General features: G+C 41.8%; 1 protein-coding gene across 1 annotated transcript in view; it reads left to right on the forward strand.

The window, feature by feature from the left end:
• LOC106094165 (transcription factor mef2A) overlaps positions 1-20,779 on the forward strand; it is a 220,998-nt gene that overhangs the window by 167,792 nt on the left and 32,427 nt on the right. The window contains exon 3 of the mRNA XM_059362960.1: positions 6,558-7,152. Within this exon, the coding sequence (XP_059218943.1) occupies positions 6,673-7,152 (480 nt within the window). The 5' untranslated portion in view covers positions 6,558-6,672. The remainder of the gene's footprint in view (positions 1-6,557; positions 7,153-20,779) is intronic.

Raw genomic sequence — 20,779 nt, forward strand, 5'->3', positions numbered from 1 at the left:
ACTCCTCCCGAAATTCCAACATTCCCAAAATGTTAAAGCATCTGCATATCCATTAGCAATGTTTTCCTAAGCACATCCATTGGTATAAAATTCATTCCCGTTATCGTCGAAGCATTCTTAAGCACTTCCAGACAATTAAAATGACTTCCAATATGCCAATCAGCATAAATTCTTCCATTAATTCAACGTCATTTACATTTGTAGGTAGGTATGCAGGTATATCAGAGCCAAATTTGAACATGTCTTGTGGCATTTCGTCCAAAAATAAAACTATAAATCTTATTGACAGAAAAAGGGTGACAAAGTGTTAACACAATTTTGTAAAACCGACTGCAACAAAAAGCGTAACCACTGCAGTACACAAACAAAAAAAAACTAAACAAATAAATAAAAGAAAAAATAAAAACACCAGGCTTGAATTGAAGTGTCGCCGCAATGGCAAAAAAGGAAAAGAAGACAAAAAAAAAACATTTGCATAGAATGCAAAACGTTTAGCCAAAGTATGCCAACAGACAATTTTGAAACTGTGGCCCCAATTTTTTTTCCTTTGGCTAAACTTTATTGCGAAGCATTACCAAATGAACTGAACTGTCGTCGATGAGTGACACTTAGCGTTGACCGATTAAGTCTGAATCAAAGGGGTAACAAAAAAAAATTATAAGAGAAATATTTATAAATATTTGATGAAAAGTACTGTGCCACTATTCCGACTGGAACCACGATATTCCTGGTAACGGAAGTTATATAGAATTCTATACGGATAGTTCCAAACTAGACGACCAGGTGGGCTTTGGAGTGTACTCTAAAAATCTAGAACTGCTCGTATCGAAAAGGTTACCCGACCACTGCAGTGTGTTGCAAGCGGAGATTCTTGCAATTAAGGATGTGGTAGAATGGCTAAGATGTAATTTTATTACGACGATCTTCCCAGACATCCATTAAATCCCTTGAGAATGTATTTCTAAACACAAAAACCACCCTCCACTGTCGCAAATCTCTCAACGAGATGGCTGAACAATTCAAAATTCACCTGTTTTGAGTGCCGGGTCACAGAGATATTCCAGGGAACTGTAAAGCGGGCGAGCTTGCGAGACTAGGAACTGACTTACCTTTCCAGGGAAACTGGAATTTGTGGGTATACCTCTAGCGACATGCAAGCTAAGTTTTCAGGACAAGGCCCGAAGGACAACGAGTAATAAATAGTCACAAAAAGGGGGCTGTGAGCATTCCAATACTATGTGGCCTTATCAAGACTTGAAGAGGTCTACCATTTTTCTGTCATTGGCTAGAATAGTCATTGTGACTGCCATGAGAAGTCGCGGTCTAATCGGAAATATGCTAACAAACTGAAGGATGACAGCATCGACTTTTGCAGAAGCTGTGAGGACATCGAAGAAGAAGAGACTACAGAATATCTTCTTCGTGTGTGCCGCACTTGCTGTCAGAAGGAGTTCCACCTAACCTTGCCTTAAGGTAAGGTTAGGTTTAGGTTAAACCTTAAGGACTTTCTCCCTTACCTTATTTTCAGAAACGCCAGCTCTCGGAGAAGGGTGGAGCGATTTAAGCGAAATTTTGTGTGGTCTCTTATAGTAACCTAAAATACAAACAGCATGCCTATATCAAGGGAAGTTCGGTGGAGACTGCCCGGCACGAGGTTGTGAATAAAATAGAACAATCCTTCGATGCCAAAATGTTCACACTGGCGGTATGCATTGACATCGAGGGGGCTTTTAACAATGTGCTGACCGACACTCTGATCTAATCCTTAGAACAGTACCAGGTGGACCCGGTCCTTAGAGGCTGGATAAACCATGTGCTAAGGAACAGGTGGATAAATTGTATGTACCATGGCATAAGTATAAGGGAGAAAGTGGCACAGGGCACGCCAAAGGGGTTACCATCATAAATGAACTACTACGGATGCTGACTGAGGAGGGATTTGAACCAGTCTGCTAAGCATACGATGTTATAATACTTCTAAGAGGTAAGGATCCGAACGAGCTATGCAGAAGGGCCGAAAGGGTCTTGCATATGGCATGTGACTGAGCTAGACCCAGGTGCCTCGATGTTAACCCGGAGAAGACTGAAATATGCCTATTCACGAGGAAGACGAAGGTGGGCCAATTTAATGCACCACGTTTCCTCAATAAGACGATTTCGATATCTGGCAAGGTCAAATATTTAGGCGTGATCTTGGACAGGAAACTGAATTGGAAGTGTCACATTCAGGAGCGTACTGAGAAGGCTCACTGATGTTGGGCACTATGTAGACGGGCCGTAGGCTCAAAATGCGCCTGAATGCTAGGATAGTCAGGTTCAGAGAACATGTTGTCTTGGCATAGGCGGAGCGATGAGGACCACGCCCACTAGGGCACTGGAGACTATTCTAGATATACGACCCATGGACATACAGATTAAGTGTGAGACAGCCACTGCGGCTATGAGACTCAAGGTGATGGGAGCAGCTCATACCATCGCGCTATAATCGAGGCGACGATAGGAAACCTGTAAGGAAGGGAAGAGGTTTCCGATCGGATACCAGAGATGAACCCTGAAGTCGAGTGCGAGGCACTGCTGCTATCGGCACAGTCTTGGATTGACGGAACCCTAGTATTGCCATCTGGAAGATCATGTTACACGGATGGATCAAAGCTAGAGGACAGAGTGGGCCTGGGGGTCTACATTAAGAACCCAGGGAATGAGATCTGTTTTAGACTGCCTGACCATAATACGGTCCTGCAGGCGGAGATCCGGCCGATCACGCAAGGCGTGAAGTGGTGTGGTGCTAACGCGAGGACGTCGAGTGTAAAAATTGCCATAAGGGCAATAACAATCAGGACGTTAAGATCACGAACAGTCTTGCAGTGTAAGAAGGAGATTAGCGCCTTCACTGAGGATGGCAAAATCCGCATTATTTGGGTGCCAGGCCATAACGGAGTAAGGGGAAATGAAAGGGCAGATGATTTGGCGGTGAAGGCCAGAGGACTGCCGTCAATAAACTTGGTTAATCCGAAGCCTTTCGGGTCGACGCAGTTCGAGATTAGGGAGTGGGCGACGAACATTGTGGAACAGCGAAACGGTCGGTAGGACGGCGAAAATCCTATGGGGGGATCCAGATCGTGAGATGACAGGGCTATTACTGAAAGGAAGCAAGAAGGAGGTCAGTATAGCTATTGGTATCATAACGGGACACATAGGACTACGAACGCAATTATGTAAAATCGGTGCGGCAAGTGATAGCATGTGTAGAGCATGCGGGGACGATGATACGACCTTGGAGCATTTCTTTTGTCATTGCCAGGCTTTGGCGTCCAACAGAAACCGGTTTTAGGTGGAGATACCATATCAGACATAAACCAACTTAGGGTAGTAGTATTGAAAACAATTAAGAATTTTGTAAGTAGCACGGAATTCCTTACTGGGGGGGAGGTGGGGGGAGCCTCCCCAAAACCTATCAAATATATATAAACACCAATCAAGACAATATGGGACTCAAATGAAAGTTATTTGAGATTAGAAAACGTATCTGATATCCAATTGTCGGACCAAGTGTTAGGGGAACCTCCCCAAGCCCCAAAACACCCCTAAATCGGACATATTTACCGGCCATGGCAATATGGGACTCAAATGAAAGGTATTTGCGAGTTGAATACGAATCTAATGTCCAAATGGTGACCAAAATTCTGGGGGTCCACCCCCTCCCCAAAACACCCCCCAAACAGGGATTATTTACTTACCATGGGATTATGGGGCTTAAATAAAAGGTATTTAAGTGTAGAAATTGAATCTGATATCCAAATATAGGACCAAGTGTTTGGGAGGCCGCCTTTTCCCAAAAACATCCCCCAAAGTGGACAAATTTGCGGCCGTAGCAATATAAGGCTCTAATGAAAGGTCTTTGGGAGTAAACCACGAATCCGATATCAATATTTGGGAAAAGTGTCTATGGGGCCACCCCACCCGCACAACACCACCCAAATAGGAAGTATTTGCTGACTATTGCAATATGAGGTTCAAATAAGAGGGGTTTTAGAGTAGAACACGAATCTGATATATATTTTCAAGGCCAACTCACTGAGTGGCCACCTATCCCCCAAAATACCCCCCAAGCCGGTCATTCTTGCCGACTATGGAAATATGGGGCTCAAATTAAAGGTATTTGGGAGTAGACCACGTACCTGATATCAAAATTAGGGACCAACTGGGAATGGGGAACGTCCCACCACCATAACAACCCCCAAATAGGACGTATTTGCTCACCAAGGCAATTTGGGCCTTAAAGAGAGTGGAACTTAATATTTACAGTTTATAGGGACAATACCCAAACCTGACAATATTTGCTGACATTTTTAATAGTGGGTTTAAATGAGATTAGAAAGTGAATTTGATATACAATTTTGAAGCCAATGGCAATATGGGGTTCAAATAAATGATATATAGTTATATGAGAATAGAGCACGTTGCTGATATATTTTACGGGCTTAGTGTTTGGGGGACCACCCCACTCCCCAAAACACCCCTAAATCGGGCATATTTACCGACCATGTCAATGTGGAGCTTAAATGAAAGGTATTGGGGGGTTGAGCTAGAATTTATACCCACTTTCGGCACCAATTTTCTGGGGTTCTATCCCTTTTCCAAAATACCCCAGCGATTTTTTACTAACCATCGCAATATGGGGCTCAAATAAAAGTATTTGGGAGTAGAATACGAATTTGATATCCAAATGTAGGACCATGTATTAAGGGCATCACCCCTTCCCCAAAACACACCTCAAAAGGGTAAACATTTTTCGACCATGCCAATATGTGGCTCATATGAAAGTTATTTGAAATAAGAAAACAAATTTGATAACCAATTTTGGGGCCACGTGTTTATGGGACGCCTCATCCTCTAAACTCCTCTTAAGCCAATGGCAATATGGGGTTTACATAAAGGGTATTTGAGAGAAGAGCACGATGCTGATAATTTTTCAGGGCCAAGTGTCTGGGGGACCACCTCACCCCCGAAAACACCCCTAAATCAGACATCATGAGAATATCGGGCTGAAATGAAGTATTTGAAGAATGGAGTACACCTTACATCTAATTTTAAATTCATAGACCAATAAAGATCATATGGGATTCAGATAAAGGCACTTTTGGGCAACTTTTAGTCAAGCGATATTCGTAGCATATATTTCACCAAAAGCTCTTTAATTGTTGAAAATAAATATTCAAGGAAATTTTTTCCATACAAAGTAAAAGAAGGCGCAGCAGAGCGGGTTTGGTTTATTTGGGGGGCTTGGTTTATTTGTCATGGATAACTTATGGTGGAGTTTATGCCTTTAAATAGATCATAATTCATTATGAGCATTCTAAAGAGTTAAGTTTGTGAAATGTTGTCGAAAAGTAGACTTATATGAACATCAGACATAGAAGTGGCGTCTCAAGGGCAATATTTATTCTTTCCCTTTTGAAATGTTGCCTTCTAAAAAGTTATCAAAGCAAACTTAATGGCATTCTAAAAGGTTCAAATAAAATCATTTATAGATTTCTTATGGATTTCATTCATACAAAAACAAAAACTTCATACAAACGAAAAAAATAGTGCAAGTAAAAGATATGTTGTAACCACAATATAGATCAATGAAGCACTTGCGCCCCCCCTCTCCAAGTGACAACATTCGCAATCAGCCTTCGCAAGTGCAGCATAGCGCTGATGTCTTTCAAGCTGAGCATTTTTCTTTTACTTGAAGCGAAGACGGAGCCCCAAGTAATCCTCCATACCCATCAGTGGTATTTCGCTACAGGTTAGTACATATGGCGGCATTTTCGTTTGGTTTCCTTGTAAATAACGTCGACTCAGCAATGCTGCTCCAAGTTATGTTTGCAACTCGGGCTATGTCTGTAAGTCATTTCAATTATTTGGCGATTTTTATTTTCAATTCAATTGTAATTGGATTTGTTGTTAAAATGTGCCTGCTGATATCTTTTACATTGGAGCAAAAGAAATCATTGAACAAACACACAAACCTAAAAAAAACCCGCAAAATTGTCCAGATACTTGTCGCATTTGTGAGGGTTGTTATGCGATGGAGCATAATATTTGTCTCTTAACGGGACACATGCAATACTACGAAGGTGATTGGGGTTTTTTATGTGATCGAATTTGATTTATGTCATTTAATGGTTATACCCTACCTGAGGCTATTTAAATTGTATCAAAAACCAAATTAGTCATCAACATTTCCTTAATCGTCTGTGAGGAAAAAAAATGCTCCAAGTGTAGAGCTCACACATATGATTTTGCAAAAAACAAAAAAAAAATATTGCAGAGCTGGCAAAAAATCACTTGAAACAATTGCAGATAAATTGTCTCGCCATTCAGTTTGTATTAGACCTCATCCTTATATGTAGCTCAGACAAATATAGAAAAACTCAACAAGTTCAGGTGATAAATGTTTACACTCTTTCCCGCAGACAGTAATTGTAATTTATTGTTATGATTTTAGCACACCCAAGCGCATAAAAAGTACACATTTTTAATGTTTGCTTCTCTGTTTCCCTTTTTTCCAGTTTTTATTGAATCGAGCCAGTTTCCAGAGCATCGGCCATAGACGGTGACACACCCATAGGCAAAATTGGAATTTTTCGTTTGAGGTGAAAATTACATCACTGCCATACAGCCTAGATGATTGGCACCGATGAAATGTCATCCACTGGCATGGATATCAGTGAATCCTTTCGACCGGAGGATATATCGAAAACAGATTTTTTCGATTTTGTCACAGCGCCCGATATGGGCATCGGTCTGGGAGTCAATGTCAATCTGCATCATACACATCACAATCACCATCATCACAATCATCATACAATAACGTCGCCGCAGCAGCAACCGCAACCACACCATCAGCATCATCACCACCACCAGCCCCAGCAACATCATCACCACCATCATACGCAACAACCTCATCATAATCCAGCCAGTAGTCCTATGACACATGATGGGGGTGGTGGAGGCGGCAGCGGAAATGGGGGTGGCCCTGGTGGCGGTGGGAGTGGTAGTGTGACCAGTGTTAGTGCCAATGGTGGCGATAGTCACGGTGACACGAGCGGTTTAAGTGATGGCAGCTCCGCCAGTACCACAGATCCAGCTCTGCATGGTTATGAGGTAAGTTTGTGTTAAACTAAACTAAACGTCAATGCGATAGTGGTGCATGAACTCGCCCAATTAAAATTTACAAATTCTACGAAATTGTAATAAATTGAAAACAAAAGACTTATGCAACAAACCTAAGGACTAAATGTTCGACGAACAGGGTTGTTATATCTGCATTGTACAGGGTGGCTGATGAATATTGCTACAATGATGAATATTGCTACATTTTTTTTTCGGTGTATGGAATACATTTTTCTTTTATTCATGTTAAATTAAATTATTAAATTAATTATTAAATTATTATTAATTAAATTAATTAATTAATTAATTAAATTAATTATTAAATTATTATTATTAAATAGAAAAAAAGTTATTACATTTTTTTTTGGTAGCGGCTTTCATCAGCCACCCTGTATATCTAAAATCATACAATGGGGAACATTATATATTCTATTCGTGGTCTTGATATAGTGGTCTAAGATTCGGGTTAGCCAATTCCGTTATCCAGTGCTTTCTGCCCATACACCCGTACTCAGAATCACTTTCTGACTCGATTTAGCCATGTCCGTCAGTCCGTCTGTGAGTCCATGTATTCTTTTAATCAAAGTGCAGGTCGTATTTGTTGTCCAATCACCACGAAATTTTACACATTACTTTTTTGGCCCAAGGACGAACGCTATTGATATTGATAAAAATCGGTTCAGATTTAGTTATAGCCCCCTATATATGTGTCGCCCGATTCGCACTTAAATTGCCGTAGTAAGGACAATTTTCAACCGATATGCACAAAATTTGACACGGATTGTTTCGTTACCGATCTTTTATCAAAATCGGTTCAGATTTAGATATAGCTATATATATATATATATATATATATATATATATATATATATATATATATATATATATATATATATATATATATATATATATATATATATATATATATATATATATATATATATATATATATATATATATATATATATATATATATATATATATATATATATATATATATATACATATATATATATATATATATATATATATATATATATATCGCCCGATTTGCACTTAAATTGTCGTAGTAAGGACAATTTTCAACCGATCTGCACAAACTTTTGCATGCATTGTTTTGTCACTGATCTTACCATATGCGCGAGATTTCATCAATATCGGTTCAGATTTAGATATATCTCCCATATATATATATCGACAGATTTGCACTTAAATAGGCGTAGTAGCTACAATTTTCAACCGATCTGCACAAAACTTGACAGGGAATGTTTCGTTAGTGATTTTAAAATATTCGCAAAATTTAATCAAAATCGGTTCAGATTTGGATATAGCTCCCATATATGTGTATCGCCCGATTTGCACTTAAATGGCCCTAGTAGCTACAATTTTCAACCGATCTGCGTAGAATTGGGCATGGATTATTTCGTTAATGATTTTAACATATCTGAAAATTTTCACCCAAATCGGTTCAGATTTAGATATAGCTCCCATATATATGTATCGCCCGATTTGCACTTAAATGGCCGTAGTAGCTACAAATTTCAATCGATCTGCACAAAACTTGGCACGGACTGTTTCGTTACTGATTCTAACATATTTGGAAAATTTCATCAAAATCGGATCAGATTTTGATATAGCTTCAATATATATGTATCGCCCGATTTACACTTACAAGGCTGTAATAAACACAATTTTTAACCGATCTGCACAAAATTTGGCACGGATGGTTTTGTTACTGATCTTAACGTATATGCGAGATTTCATCAAAATCGGTTCAGATTTGGATGTAGCACCCATACATATTTATCGCAAGATTTTTCACTTATATGGCCGTAGTAACAACAATTTTCAAACGATCTGTTTAATAGTCGGTTCAGATTTAGATATAGCTCTCATGTAAATATATATTTATATATTGCCCGAATTTGTAATTGTAGGGTAGGCGTAGGGTATTATATAGTCGGCTCCGGCCGACTTTTGCCTTTTCTCACTGGTTTTATATTTGGATATAGTTGCCATATAGACCGACCTCCCGATTTAAGTTCAGTGGCCCATAAAGGGCTCATTTATTTACCGATTTCTCTGAAACTTGATACAATAAGTTGTATTAGACCCTTACAGATCCTTCCCGAATATGGTGGAGATTGGACTCAATGTCAATGCCCGTGCCGAATTTGGTCCATATGGAATCAAATTTAGATAAAATTGCTATAGAGTCATAAGTAATGCATTTTTCACTATGTTATGACAAAATGTGGTTTATATAAAAATTCGAAGTAGTGGGTATACAAAGTTTTGCCGGCCGTACTTAAAGCTTTTTTACTTTACATAACTAAATTCTAATTTAATGGGCATATATTTGTACCCACCACCATAGGTCATTCTGTTGTACTTTGGGTTAGGTAAGGTTGAAAAGAGGGTGCAGATACTAATCCGCCCCATGCCACTATGGACATACACTTGTTGTGCGCTCTAAAAACTGTAAAGTAACATCTAAAAAAAATTTTAAATAGCAAAATTTGTGCTATTTACAAAATCCTTAATTGTTATCAATACCACTCCCCTAAGTTGGTTCATGTCTGATATTGTGTTTCCACCTAATTACCGATATCTGTTGGATGCGAAAGCCGGGTAATGACAAAAGAAATGCTCCAACGTCTCATCATCTTCCCCGCATGCCCTACACATGCTATCACTTGCCGCACCGATATTACATAAGTTAGCTCGTAGTCCTATGTGTCCCGTTATGACACCAATAGCTATTCTGACCTCCTTCTTACTTCCTTTCATTAATAGCCTCGTCTTCTCATGATCTGGATCCCCCCATATGACTTTCGCCGTCCTGCCGACCATTTCACTGTTCCACAATGTTGCATGCGCATTCGTCGCCCACTCCCTTAACTCGGTCTGCGTTGACCCGAAAGGCTTTGGGTTAACCAAGTTTATTGACGGCAGTCCTCTGGCCTTCACCGCCATATTGTCTGCCCTTTCATTTCCCCCTACTCCGTTATGCCCGGGACCCAAACGATGCGGATTTTCCCATACGCAGAGAAGGCGTTAATCTCCTTTTTACACTGCAAGACTGTTCGTGACCTTACCGGCCTGGTTGTTATTGCCCTTATGGCAATTTTACTGTCGGTAAAGACGTCCACACTCGACGTCCTCTAGTTATCACCACACCACTTCACGCATTGTGTGATCGCCCGGATCTCGGCCCGCTGGACCGTATCAGGCAGTCTAAAACAGATCTCAGTCCCTGGGTTCTCCATGTTGACCCCAACGTCCACTCTCTCCTCAAGCTTTGATCCATCCGTGTAACATGATCTTCCAGATGGCAATACTAGGGTTCCGTCAACCGGAGACTTTGCTGATGGCAGCAGTGCCTCGCACTCGACTTCCAGGTTTATCTCATGTATCCGATCGGAAACCTCTTCCCTTTCTTCCAGGTTTCCTATCGTCGCCTCGATTATACCGCGATGATATAACCTGTTCCCATCCTCAATCCATTCTCCCATCGCCTTAAGTCTCATAGCCGCTCTGGCTGCCTCACACTTAATCTGAATGTCAATGGGTCGGATATCTGGAATAGTCTCCAGTATCCTGGTGGGTGTGGTCCTCATCGCTCCGCCTATGCCAAGACTACATGTTTTCTGAACCTGTTGTATGTTCCTTATGTTGCACTTTTTCTCCATAGCAGTCCACCAAACTACTGAGGCGTAAGTAAGTATTGGTCTAATCACGCTCCTGTAGAGCCAGTTGACTATCCTAGGATTCAGGCCCCATTTCGAGCCTACGGCCCATCTACATAGTGCCCAATATCTGTGAGCCTTCTCAGTACGCTCCTGAATGTGACACTTCCAATTCAGTTTCCTTTCCAAGATCATACCTAAGTATTTGACCATGTCAGGTATCGAAACGTGGTGCATTAAATTGGCCCATCTTAGTCTTCCTCGTGAACAGGCATATTTCAGTCTTCTCTGGGTTAACATTGAGACCACTAGGTCTAGCCCAGTCATACGCCGTATGCAAGTGCCTTTCGGCCCTTCTGCATAGCTCGTTCGGATCTTAACCCCTTAGATGTATTATAAAATCGTTGCAATCCCTCCTCAGTCAGCATCGGTAATGGGTCATTTATTGTGGCCACCCATAGGAGTGGCAATAAAATGCCCACTGTGGCATGTCTTGTACCACTTTCTCCCTTATATTTATGCCATGGGACACACAATTTATCCACCTGTTCCTTAGCATATGGTTTATCCAGTCTCTAAGGACAGGGTCCACCCGGTACTGGTCTAAGGAATGGATCAGTGTGTCGCTCCGCACATTGTTTAAAGCACCCTCGATGTCAATGCGTACCGCCGGTGTGTACGTTTTGGCATCGAAGGATTCTTCTATTTCATGCACAACTTCGTGTAGGGCCGTCTCCACCGACCTTCCCTTGACATAGGCATGCTGTTTGTATTTGAGCAGTTCGCTGGATGTCCAGCTCCTTATCATGGTGTCCACAATACGTTCCATGGTTTTGAGTAGAAAGGACTTAAGGCCTTTGGTATCGCATAACTTGCCTTGCCGGGCTTGGGTATAAACACCACCCTTGCCTCCTGCCAGGCTTTTGAAGTATATGCAAGTCCTAGGCACGCCCTGAAAATTTTGGCCAGATGAGGTGCCAGATAGTCTGCCTCTTTCTGTAGTGACGCCGGAAATATTTCATCAGGTCCGGTTGACTTTAACGGATCGTGAGTCCTGTCGTATCCTGTGGAAAATGGGTTTTCATTAAAAGCCTCAACATGTCTTCTGTTGTCTCTGCTCTCACTCCCTTGCCGTCGATTAAAGTTTCAGTTTGGACATGGGGTTTTGAGAGAAACTTTTTTTGTCTTGGCGGATGCTTGTATGCTGTAGTCTTCGTTGTACCTCGTCCGCAAGATGACAGCGGAAATGTCGTGTGCGTATCCGACCTGAATTGTGTTTATGGAGATGCCACCAACCTCCATGCAGCGCCCGAGGTAACTTCATACCTCCTCATACCTTCGGTGGATGTGTTGAAGAGCACCCGATCTCTCAGATAGTTTCTCATGGTCCTCGTTAGATCTGCGGGCATTTTAAATACCATCTTCATGACCTGCAATACCTCCAATCACCTGAGGCTGTTAAAGGTGTTCTTGACGTCCAGCGTTGCCAAGAGAATAATGGGTATGTTACGAGAGATAAGCCGTTAGCCTGCTTTCACAACCACCACTACGTTCTTTAGGGCCCTTTTCTCGACTTTCCTGGACGAAAATCATGTAGCCGTCTTGAGAGTCCTCTTCCTGTGGCGATTGCCTCCTCGAGTCAATGCTTTATTAAACACCTAAACGGTGTCTCTAATTGTCTCTAACATTAGTTTGCAAGGGAGAGTTGTTGGGATGATTAAAAGATTCGACTCGTTTAGCTCACCAGGCTCCAGTCGGATATATCACCACGTGAATTGCAAGCTGTGTTGGTTTGAAAGAGTTGTAGAAATACGGCCTGATTTGAATCGGCATGCCCTATATATCTGGAAGGGATATAAAGTTCAATGTAACTTTAGTTACCAGGGATATCGGAGTTCCAATCGGTTCTATCAGGAATAGTGGCACAATAGTTTTTATCAAATAGCGGCTCAGGTAGGGTGTAATCCACACAGCATGGAACATCGAATATTGTATCAAGAATAACACAGTGTCCGTAGCCGCCACATGACCAAAGAGAAAGCTCCCTTAACCGCACGGCAGTGGTCGCTGCAATTTGTCGAGCCACAATGTCCAGAGGCATTAGATGTAGCATTAAATTCAATGCATCAGATGGTGTCGTTCTCGTGATGCACAAACAAGCCATCCTTTGGATCCGATTAAGTATTGAGCAGTATTGATTAAGCATTGACCAGATACATTGTCTAAAAAATTATCCAAATTCCTAAGCACATTCCATTCCAGTGATTTTTCGACCACCCACTTTCATGCCATTGCCTTGCATTTTTGCATTTTTTTGCAAAAAAAACTCAAAACTAAAACCAAAGCTTAAAAATTTGTATTTTCTGTTCGCCACTAATGGTGGCCTGAGGTTTTTATTTGTTTTCTTTGACGAATAAGCAAAAACCGCAATCATCTTGAATTCACACAGATGTTATATGTTTAATGCCATCAAATGCGTAAATAATACAAAATTACACGCTTTTACTGTCAAGTGTCATACGGTTTCTTAATAGCAACCAAACAACAACTGCAACATTATAAAGTTAAAGTCAAAAAAAAAATTCCAAAAAAAACAAAACCAGTAAGGAAAGGCATAAGTGAGGCAGAGCCGACTATAAAATATCCTACACCACCGAGTCTTCGTACTACTTTTAATACCTAGAACCTACGTCGAAATCTAGTCAGTCTTTAATTGTACATACCAATTGAAATAACGACAGGACCTAAATTAAGGCTACTACAGCCTTTAAAGGCTACATCGGCTGAAAAATATATATATATGAGAGCTATATCTAAATCTTGACTAATTTTTATGAAATTTTACACACGTATTGGGACGTCAACTAAAGCACCTCATGCCAAATTTTGAAAAGATCGGAAATAGTAGCTTCTACAGCTTTGAAAGGCCCTATCGGATGAAAGTTATATGTGGGAGCTATATCTAATTCTGATCCAATTTTGTACAAAATCGTCTGTCTTTGGACTCAAAAAAGCCAAAATTCCATGATAATCGGTCAACAAATGCGACCTGTACCTTGATCACAAGAATATACGGACGGACAGACTGAAGGGCATAACTTAATCCAATCAGGAAGTAATTTAAAGCCGATCCGTATACTTATCAATGGGTTTAGCTATTATACCCTCCACCATAGGATGTGGATATACTAATTTCGTCATTCTGTTTGTAACACCTCGAAATATGCGTTTGAGACCCCATAAAGTATATATATTCTTGATCGTCATGTCATTCTAAGTCGATCTAGCCACGTCCGTCCTTCTGTTCGTCCGTCTGTTCGTCCGTCTGTTCGTCCGTCTGTCCATCCGTCCGTCTGTCCCTCTGTCCGCCCGTCCGTCTGTCCGTCCGTCTGCCCGTCTGTCCGTCCGTCTGTCCGTCCGTCTGTCCGTCCGTCTGTCCGTCCGTCTGTCCGTCCGTCCGTCAGTCCGTCCGTCTGTCCGTTCGTCTGTCCGTCCGTCTGTCCATCCGTCTGTCCGCCCGTCTGTCTGTCAAAAGCACTCTAACTTTCGTAGGAGTGAAGCTAGCAGCTTGCAATTTTGCACAAATACTTTTGATATAGCTGCCTTATAAACCAATATTGGGTCATGACTTTTTGAGCCCCTAGAGGACGCAATTTGCGTCCAATTTGACTGCACGTAGTGTTTTGGTATCACTTTCAACAGCTGTGTTAAGTATGATTTAAATCGCTTCATAATCAGCTATAGCTGTCATATAAACCGATCTTGGATCTTGAATTCTTGAGCCAATAGAGCGCGCAATTCTCATCCGATATGGCTGAGATTTTGCATGAGGTGTTCTGTTATGACTTCCCATAGCAGTGCTAAGTATGGCGCAAATCGGTGCATAACCTGATATAGCTGCCATTTAAACCGATCTTCGGTCTTCACATCTTGAGCCTCTAGAGGGCGCAGTTCTCATCCGATTTGGCAGAAATTTTGTACAGCGCCTTCTCTTATGACCTTCAATATACGTGTCTAATATGGTCTGAATCGATCAATAGCTTGATACAGCTCCTATATAAACCTATGTCCCGATCTTGACTTCTTGAGCCTCTAGAGGTCGCAATTCTTATCCGAATGAACTGAAATATTACACAATGACTTCTGCAATGTTCGGCATTCATTTATGGTCCGAATCGGACTATAACTTGTTTCTTCTTAGCGTTGCAAACAAATGTTCAAATTTATAATACCCTGTACCCCAGTAGGGTATCAAAACCGCAAACAATGCAAATCAAGTAAAAAAAAACATAAACTCCAACATGAAAAACCACATGATATATTATCAACATTAGATTTCACCACCAACCAAAAAATGACACACACGGCAACGGAAAGTGCTTAAAAATATGCAACAGTTATTAAGAATAAAAATTAACATTTTGTGGTGAATTTAGAGAAGTCTGAAAAGGTGCAACTATATATATATGTTTTGCACTCCAAGAAAATAAATTTACAAAACTTTTGAAACAGTCGATTAGGCTATAAAGTGTTAAAATGACACTATTTTTATTTGGGCAAATAAGTTTCCTTCTTATATCTTTTGATTGTAAAGTGTAATTTTTTAGCTATAAATTTCTTGGGCACTATGTATGCGGGCCGTAGGCTCGAAATGGGGCCTGAATCCGAGGATAGTCCACTGGCTCTACAGGAGCGTGATAAGACCAATACTTAGTTACGCCTCAGTAGTTTGGTGGACTGCTATGGAAAAAAAGTGCAACAAAAGGACCATGCAACAGGTTCACAAACCATGTTGTCTTGGCATAGGCGGAGCAATGAGGACCACGTCCACTATGGCACTGGAGACTATTCTAGATATCCGACCCATTGACATACAGATTAAGTGTGCGGCAGCCACTGCGGCTATGAGACTTAAGGCGATGGGAGCATCTCTTACCATTGCGGTATAATTGAGGCGACGATAGGAAACCCGGCAGGAAGGGAAGAGGTTTCCGATTGGATACCTGAGTCGACACTTGAGTTCGAGTGCGAGGCACTGCTGCGAGCTCCACAGACTTGGACTGATGGAACCCTTGTATTGCCGTCTGGAAGATCTACATTGAGAACCCAAGGACTGAGATTTGTTTTACACCGCCTGACCATAATACGGTCCTGCCCAGTGATGACAACATTTTACCAACAAAAAGTGTAACCAAAGTTGTAAAAAGCGGAAATGAGATTTAAAACAAGTAAAAAGGCGTTAAGTTCGGCCGGGCCGAACTTTGGATACCCACCACCTCGGGTATATATCTAAACCACCTTTCATCAAAATCTGGTAAAAATTGCATAGCTTATGCCCCATAGCAGCTATATCGAAATATGTTCCGATTTTGACCAAATACTAATAAGCACAAGTCATTCTACAATTGTATATAACAAAATATTGGTCTTCTTAGTAGTTATATCTAAAAATAAACCGATCTGAACCATATACAACATGGATGTCGAAAAACGTAACATAAGTCATTGTGTCAAATTTCAGTTAAATCGTATTATAAATGCGCCTTTTTTGGGGCCAAGACTTTTAATCGAGATATCGGTCTATATGGCAACTATATTCAAATATCGATCGATCTAAACCAAATTTCAGAAGTATGTGGAGGGGCCTAACTTAACTCTCTGTCCCAAATTTCGGCAACATCGGACAATAAATGCGCCTTTTATAAGCCCAAAACATTAAATCGAGAGATCGGTCTATATGCAGCTATATCCAAACCTAGACCGATCTGAGCCAAATTGAAGAAGGATGTCGAAGGGCCTAACACAACTCACTGTTATAAATTGCGGCGACATCCGAAAATTAATGCGTTTTTTATGGCCCCAAAACAAAAAACCGAGAGATCGGTCTATATGGCAGCAATATCCAAATCTGGACCGATCTGTGCCATAATGCAGAGGTATATCAAGTGGATTAACTTAACGCACTGTCCCAAATTTCGGCGACATCGAACAATAAATGCGCCTTTTTTGGGCTTAAGACCCTAATTAGGAGGATCGATCTATATGGCAGCTATATCCAAATCTGGACCGATCTGGGCCAAATTAACGAAGGATGTCGAAGGGGCTAACACAACCCACTGTCTCAAATTTCAGCAAAATCGGATAATAAATGTGGCTTTTATGGCCCCAAGACCCTTAATCGGAGGATCGGTCTATATGGCAGCTATATCCAAATCTGGACTGATCTGGGCCAAATTGAAGAAGGATGTCTAAGGGCCTATCACAACTCACTATTCCAAATTTCAGCAAAATCACGTAATAGATATCGCTTTAATTGGCCTAAGACCCTAAATCGACGGATCGGTCTATATGGGGACTATATCAGGATGTAGTCCGATATAGCCCATCATCGAATTTTACCTGATTACGGACAAAAAAAGAATCTATGCAAAGTTTCAGCTCAATAGCTTTATTTTTGAAGACTGTAACGTGATTTCAACAGACAGACGGACGGACATGTCTAGATCGTCTTAGATTTTTACGCTGATCAAGAATATATATATACTTTATAGGGTCGGAAATGGATATTTCGATGTGTTGCAAACGGAATGACAAAATGAATATACCCCCATCCTTCGGTGATGGGAATAAAAATCTTTTGTTGGGAGCCATTGCAGAACACAATGTACAAAATTTCTGCCAAATCGGACAAAAATTGTGGATTCCATGGGCTCAAGAAGTCAAATCGGGAGATCGGTTTATACCGGAGCTATATCCAGATCTGAACCGATATGGGATTTACAATCCCCATCAACCTAAATCAATACAAAGTATCTGTGTAAAGTTTCAAGCGGCTAGCTCTATGCGTTCAACCGCTATCGTGATTTCGACAGACGGACGGGCATGACCAGTTCGAATCAGAATTTTGAGACCAGATCAAGAATATATATATACTTTATGGGGTCCTAGATCAACATTTCGAGGTGTTATAAACGGAATTACTAAATTAGTATACCCCCATCCTATTGTGGTGTGTATAAAAATTTTATATTTTGCATATTTTAGTAAAAAAAAATCTGTGCGATGATGGCATGCAAAGCTGTTGTTGTGCTATGCAGTTTTCTAAATCCATGTTGATGCTCGGCGAATGGAAATTCTCCTACGTGGCTCGGGAGGAGTAATGCCTCAAGCGTTTTTGCCACTGGTGAGAAAAGGGAGATCGGTCTGTATGGCTCCCCCAAACTCGGGTCCTTTCCAGGCTTTAGTAGCGGGATCACTCTGCCCGTTTTTCGGACATCGGGAACTATAAGCGTGTTCAATGACAGATTGAGGACAGTAGTAAGGTGAATCGAGATTCTTCAACATCAATATAGAGATTCCGTCGGGGCCCAACGCCTAATATGATTTGGCGCCACGGATGACATTCGTAACTTCGCCCACGCAAAATTGTGATGGCTGTTCATTGGCTCGGAGACCACGAATACGGCGAATGGCCCTTCTCCTTGCCTTGTCTATCTCGGGATGCACAATAAATTGACGGTTGAACAACCTGGAGCATCTCTTCTGTTCCATTACGGTTATTTCCCCAAATGTGACTGAGGTCTTGTCATCCTGTCATCCCGTCATCCGGGGTTCGAGAGTGACTTAACAGTAGACCACAGTTTGCCTACACCGGTGCCTAACTTAGATTGCTCCAAGTGTTCCAGCCACAAATTCCGCTTAGGTTCGTTGACTAACCTCTTTATTTCTAAATTCAGCTCGCTGATTCTGGGGTTAGTGGGGTCCATACCACGAATTCCATCACACTCCTCTGCGAGTTCCACTGTTTGCGCCGGGAAATTGAGCCGCACATGGGGTATTCGACCGGCTGATATAAAGCGAGCGGCTGCTGCGTTAATGATGTCTCGGAATTTCCTCTCGGCGACTATCACTTCCGAGCGGGGTGGCAGTTCACTGAAGCGGCGATTGGTATACTCTCTGAAGCCAGCCCAATCGACCTTCTAATGATTGATAAACGTGCGGCGCTCAGAGGTTATGAAGTCGGGTGGTCGGTCGATGGTGAGTATTATGGAGAGGTGGCCTGACCCCCAAAGAGATGACGGCTTGCCGGAATACTTCTCTCAGGAGATCAGAGGATGCAATGGAGATGTCTGGCGAGCTGCTGCACCTCCTCGTAATCCTAATGGGGGCATCCTCATTCACCTCATTCCCCGAGAATTATGGGGACGTGGTCTGACCCCAAAGAGATGACGGCTTGCCAGGATACGTCTCTCAGGGGATGAGGGGATGCAATGCAGAAGTCTGGTGAGCTGCTGCACCTCCTCGTAATGTTAGTGGGGGCATCCTCATTCACCGTGCAAAACGTGGAGCTTTCAATCTGCTATGCCACGCTGGTCGCTACCATAGGGGGATGCCATGAAGTGTGATGCGCATTAAAGTCCCCTAGAACCAGACGATTAAGGCCAGATAGCAGCCCACTTATATCGGGGTTGTAAGCATGGCCATTAGTCGGGACACAGCTACCAACCGGTGTTATGTTCACTTTGTATAGCTCTATCTCGGCAGTTCCGGCCTGACTCCCCATGCACTCTCTGTAGGGGTCACTAGCGCCAGGCGCAGGAGAGATACGTCTATATTGCACGGAATGTTGTATCTCGAAGGCCAATCCCCCACCTCCATTCCTTGAGCGATCCTTACGTAGCACATTGTAACCATGACAACTGTGCCAGCTGCAGGTGTTGGTCAGCTTTGTCACCTGGATCGCTGCGACTAATATGCTCTTCCGACTCATGCAATTCACAATCTCATCGATCTTGCAGTTTAGCTGCAATAACGATACTCTTCCCGGCACTGGCCTGATAATATTTGGGCTGGGATGCTGCCGCGTTTACCGCGTTTAATGACGTACAGGAGAGGTCGGAGGGTCACATAGTCTGACGACAAGGACGCAGAAGATGACGTCACTTGTGACCCACTGCTGGCTATGTTCGCACAGCACCTTGCGACCATAGCACCAGTATGACCATACTCCCGTAGAGAAGTGAGGCCAGAGCAAGATCGGAAATGTTCTCACTTCATGCACCATTTACACCGGTTCACCGACACCGATCGATGATGGAGGTGGTTTTGGCAAACCGAACAGAACCAGGGTGCGAGTTCCTTTTCAATCCCGTGCGGAGAAGGCACTCCGGGATGTGCCTCTCCCATGACAAAAAAAAGAAGAACACGTACACTAAGGCGACAGCCCTTGCCGATGAGAGTTCCATCGGGTCAATCCGGTGCGTTCAACCGGCAGCCATGGGATTGCAATCACCAAGCATCATTAATTTCCTACAGCAATGCAGCATATTAAGATCTTCGGGACTGCTGCTGATACTAAAAGGCCACCTAAAAAGAAATTTCATTTCGCTTGCATTTAAGCATTTTCTCCAACTCATTCAAATACTCAGCTGTTAAAGACATCTCCAAAATGTTTGGATAGCATGTTAATCCTGCCAAAAATCCATTAAAGTTAGGCTAACAGAAACAATAGGTTGTCACTTCAAATACTCAGCTGCGGCTATTCACCTCAAAAACAAAAAATAGCGAAACCATACAATAGCGTTGAAAGAAACTTTCCACCACAAACTAGAGCAAAATATCAATGGACAATAAATGCGAGTATTGATATCAAATTATCGGAGATTCGTTATAAATCCCCAGCACGTTTAACGTATAACACCTTGTTAATAAAGCCAAAAAGTAAAAAACAAAAAAAAAACAGTTGAGCATGTCATGAAATAGTTCCTTCTCCATGGACATCGTTGTGGCGTTGCACTGGCCTAATGAAATAAGATTTTAGTATTTATGTCACATGGCCAAGACAGAGAAAAAAACAAGTGTTAGACCACAAATAAAACATCCAAAAAGATACAATACTCGCATACTCGAACATGGCCACATACATACGA

This window comes from Stomoxys calcitrans, chromosome 2 (assembly GCF_963082655.1).
Source record: "Stomoxys calcitrans chromosome 2, idStoCalc2.1, whole genome shotgun sequence".
NCBI lineage: Eukaryota > Metazoa > Arthropoda > Insecta > Diptera > Muscidae > Stomoxys > Stomoxys calcitrans.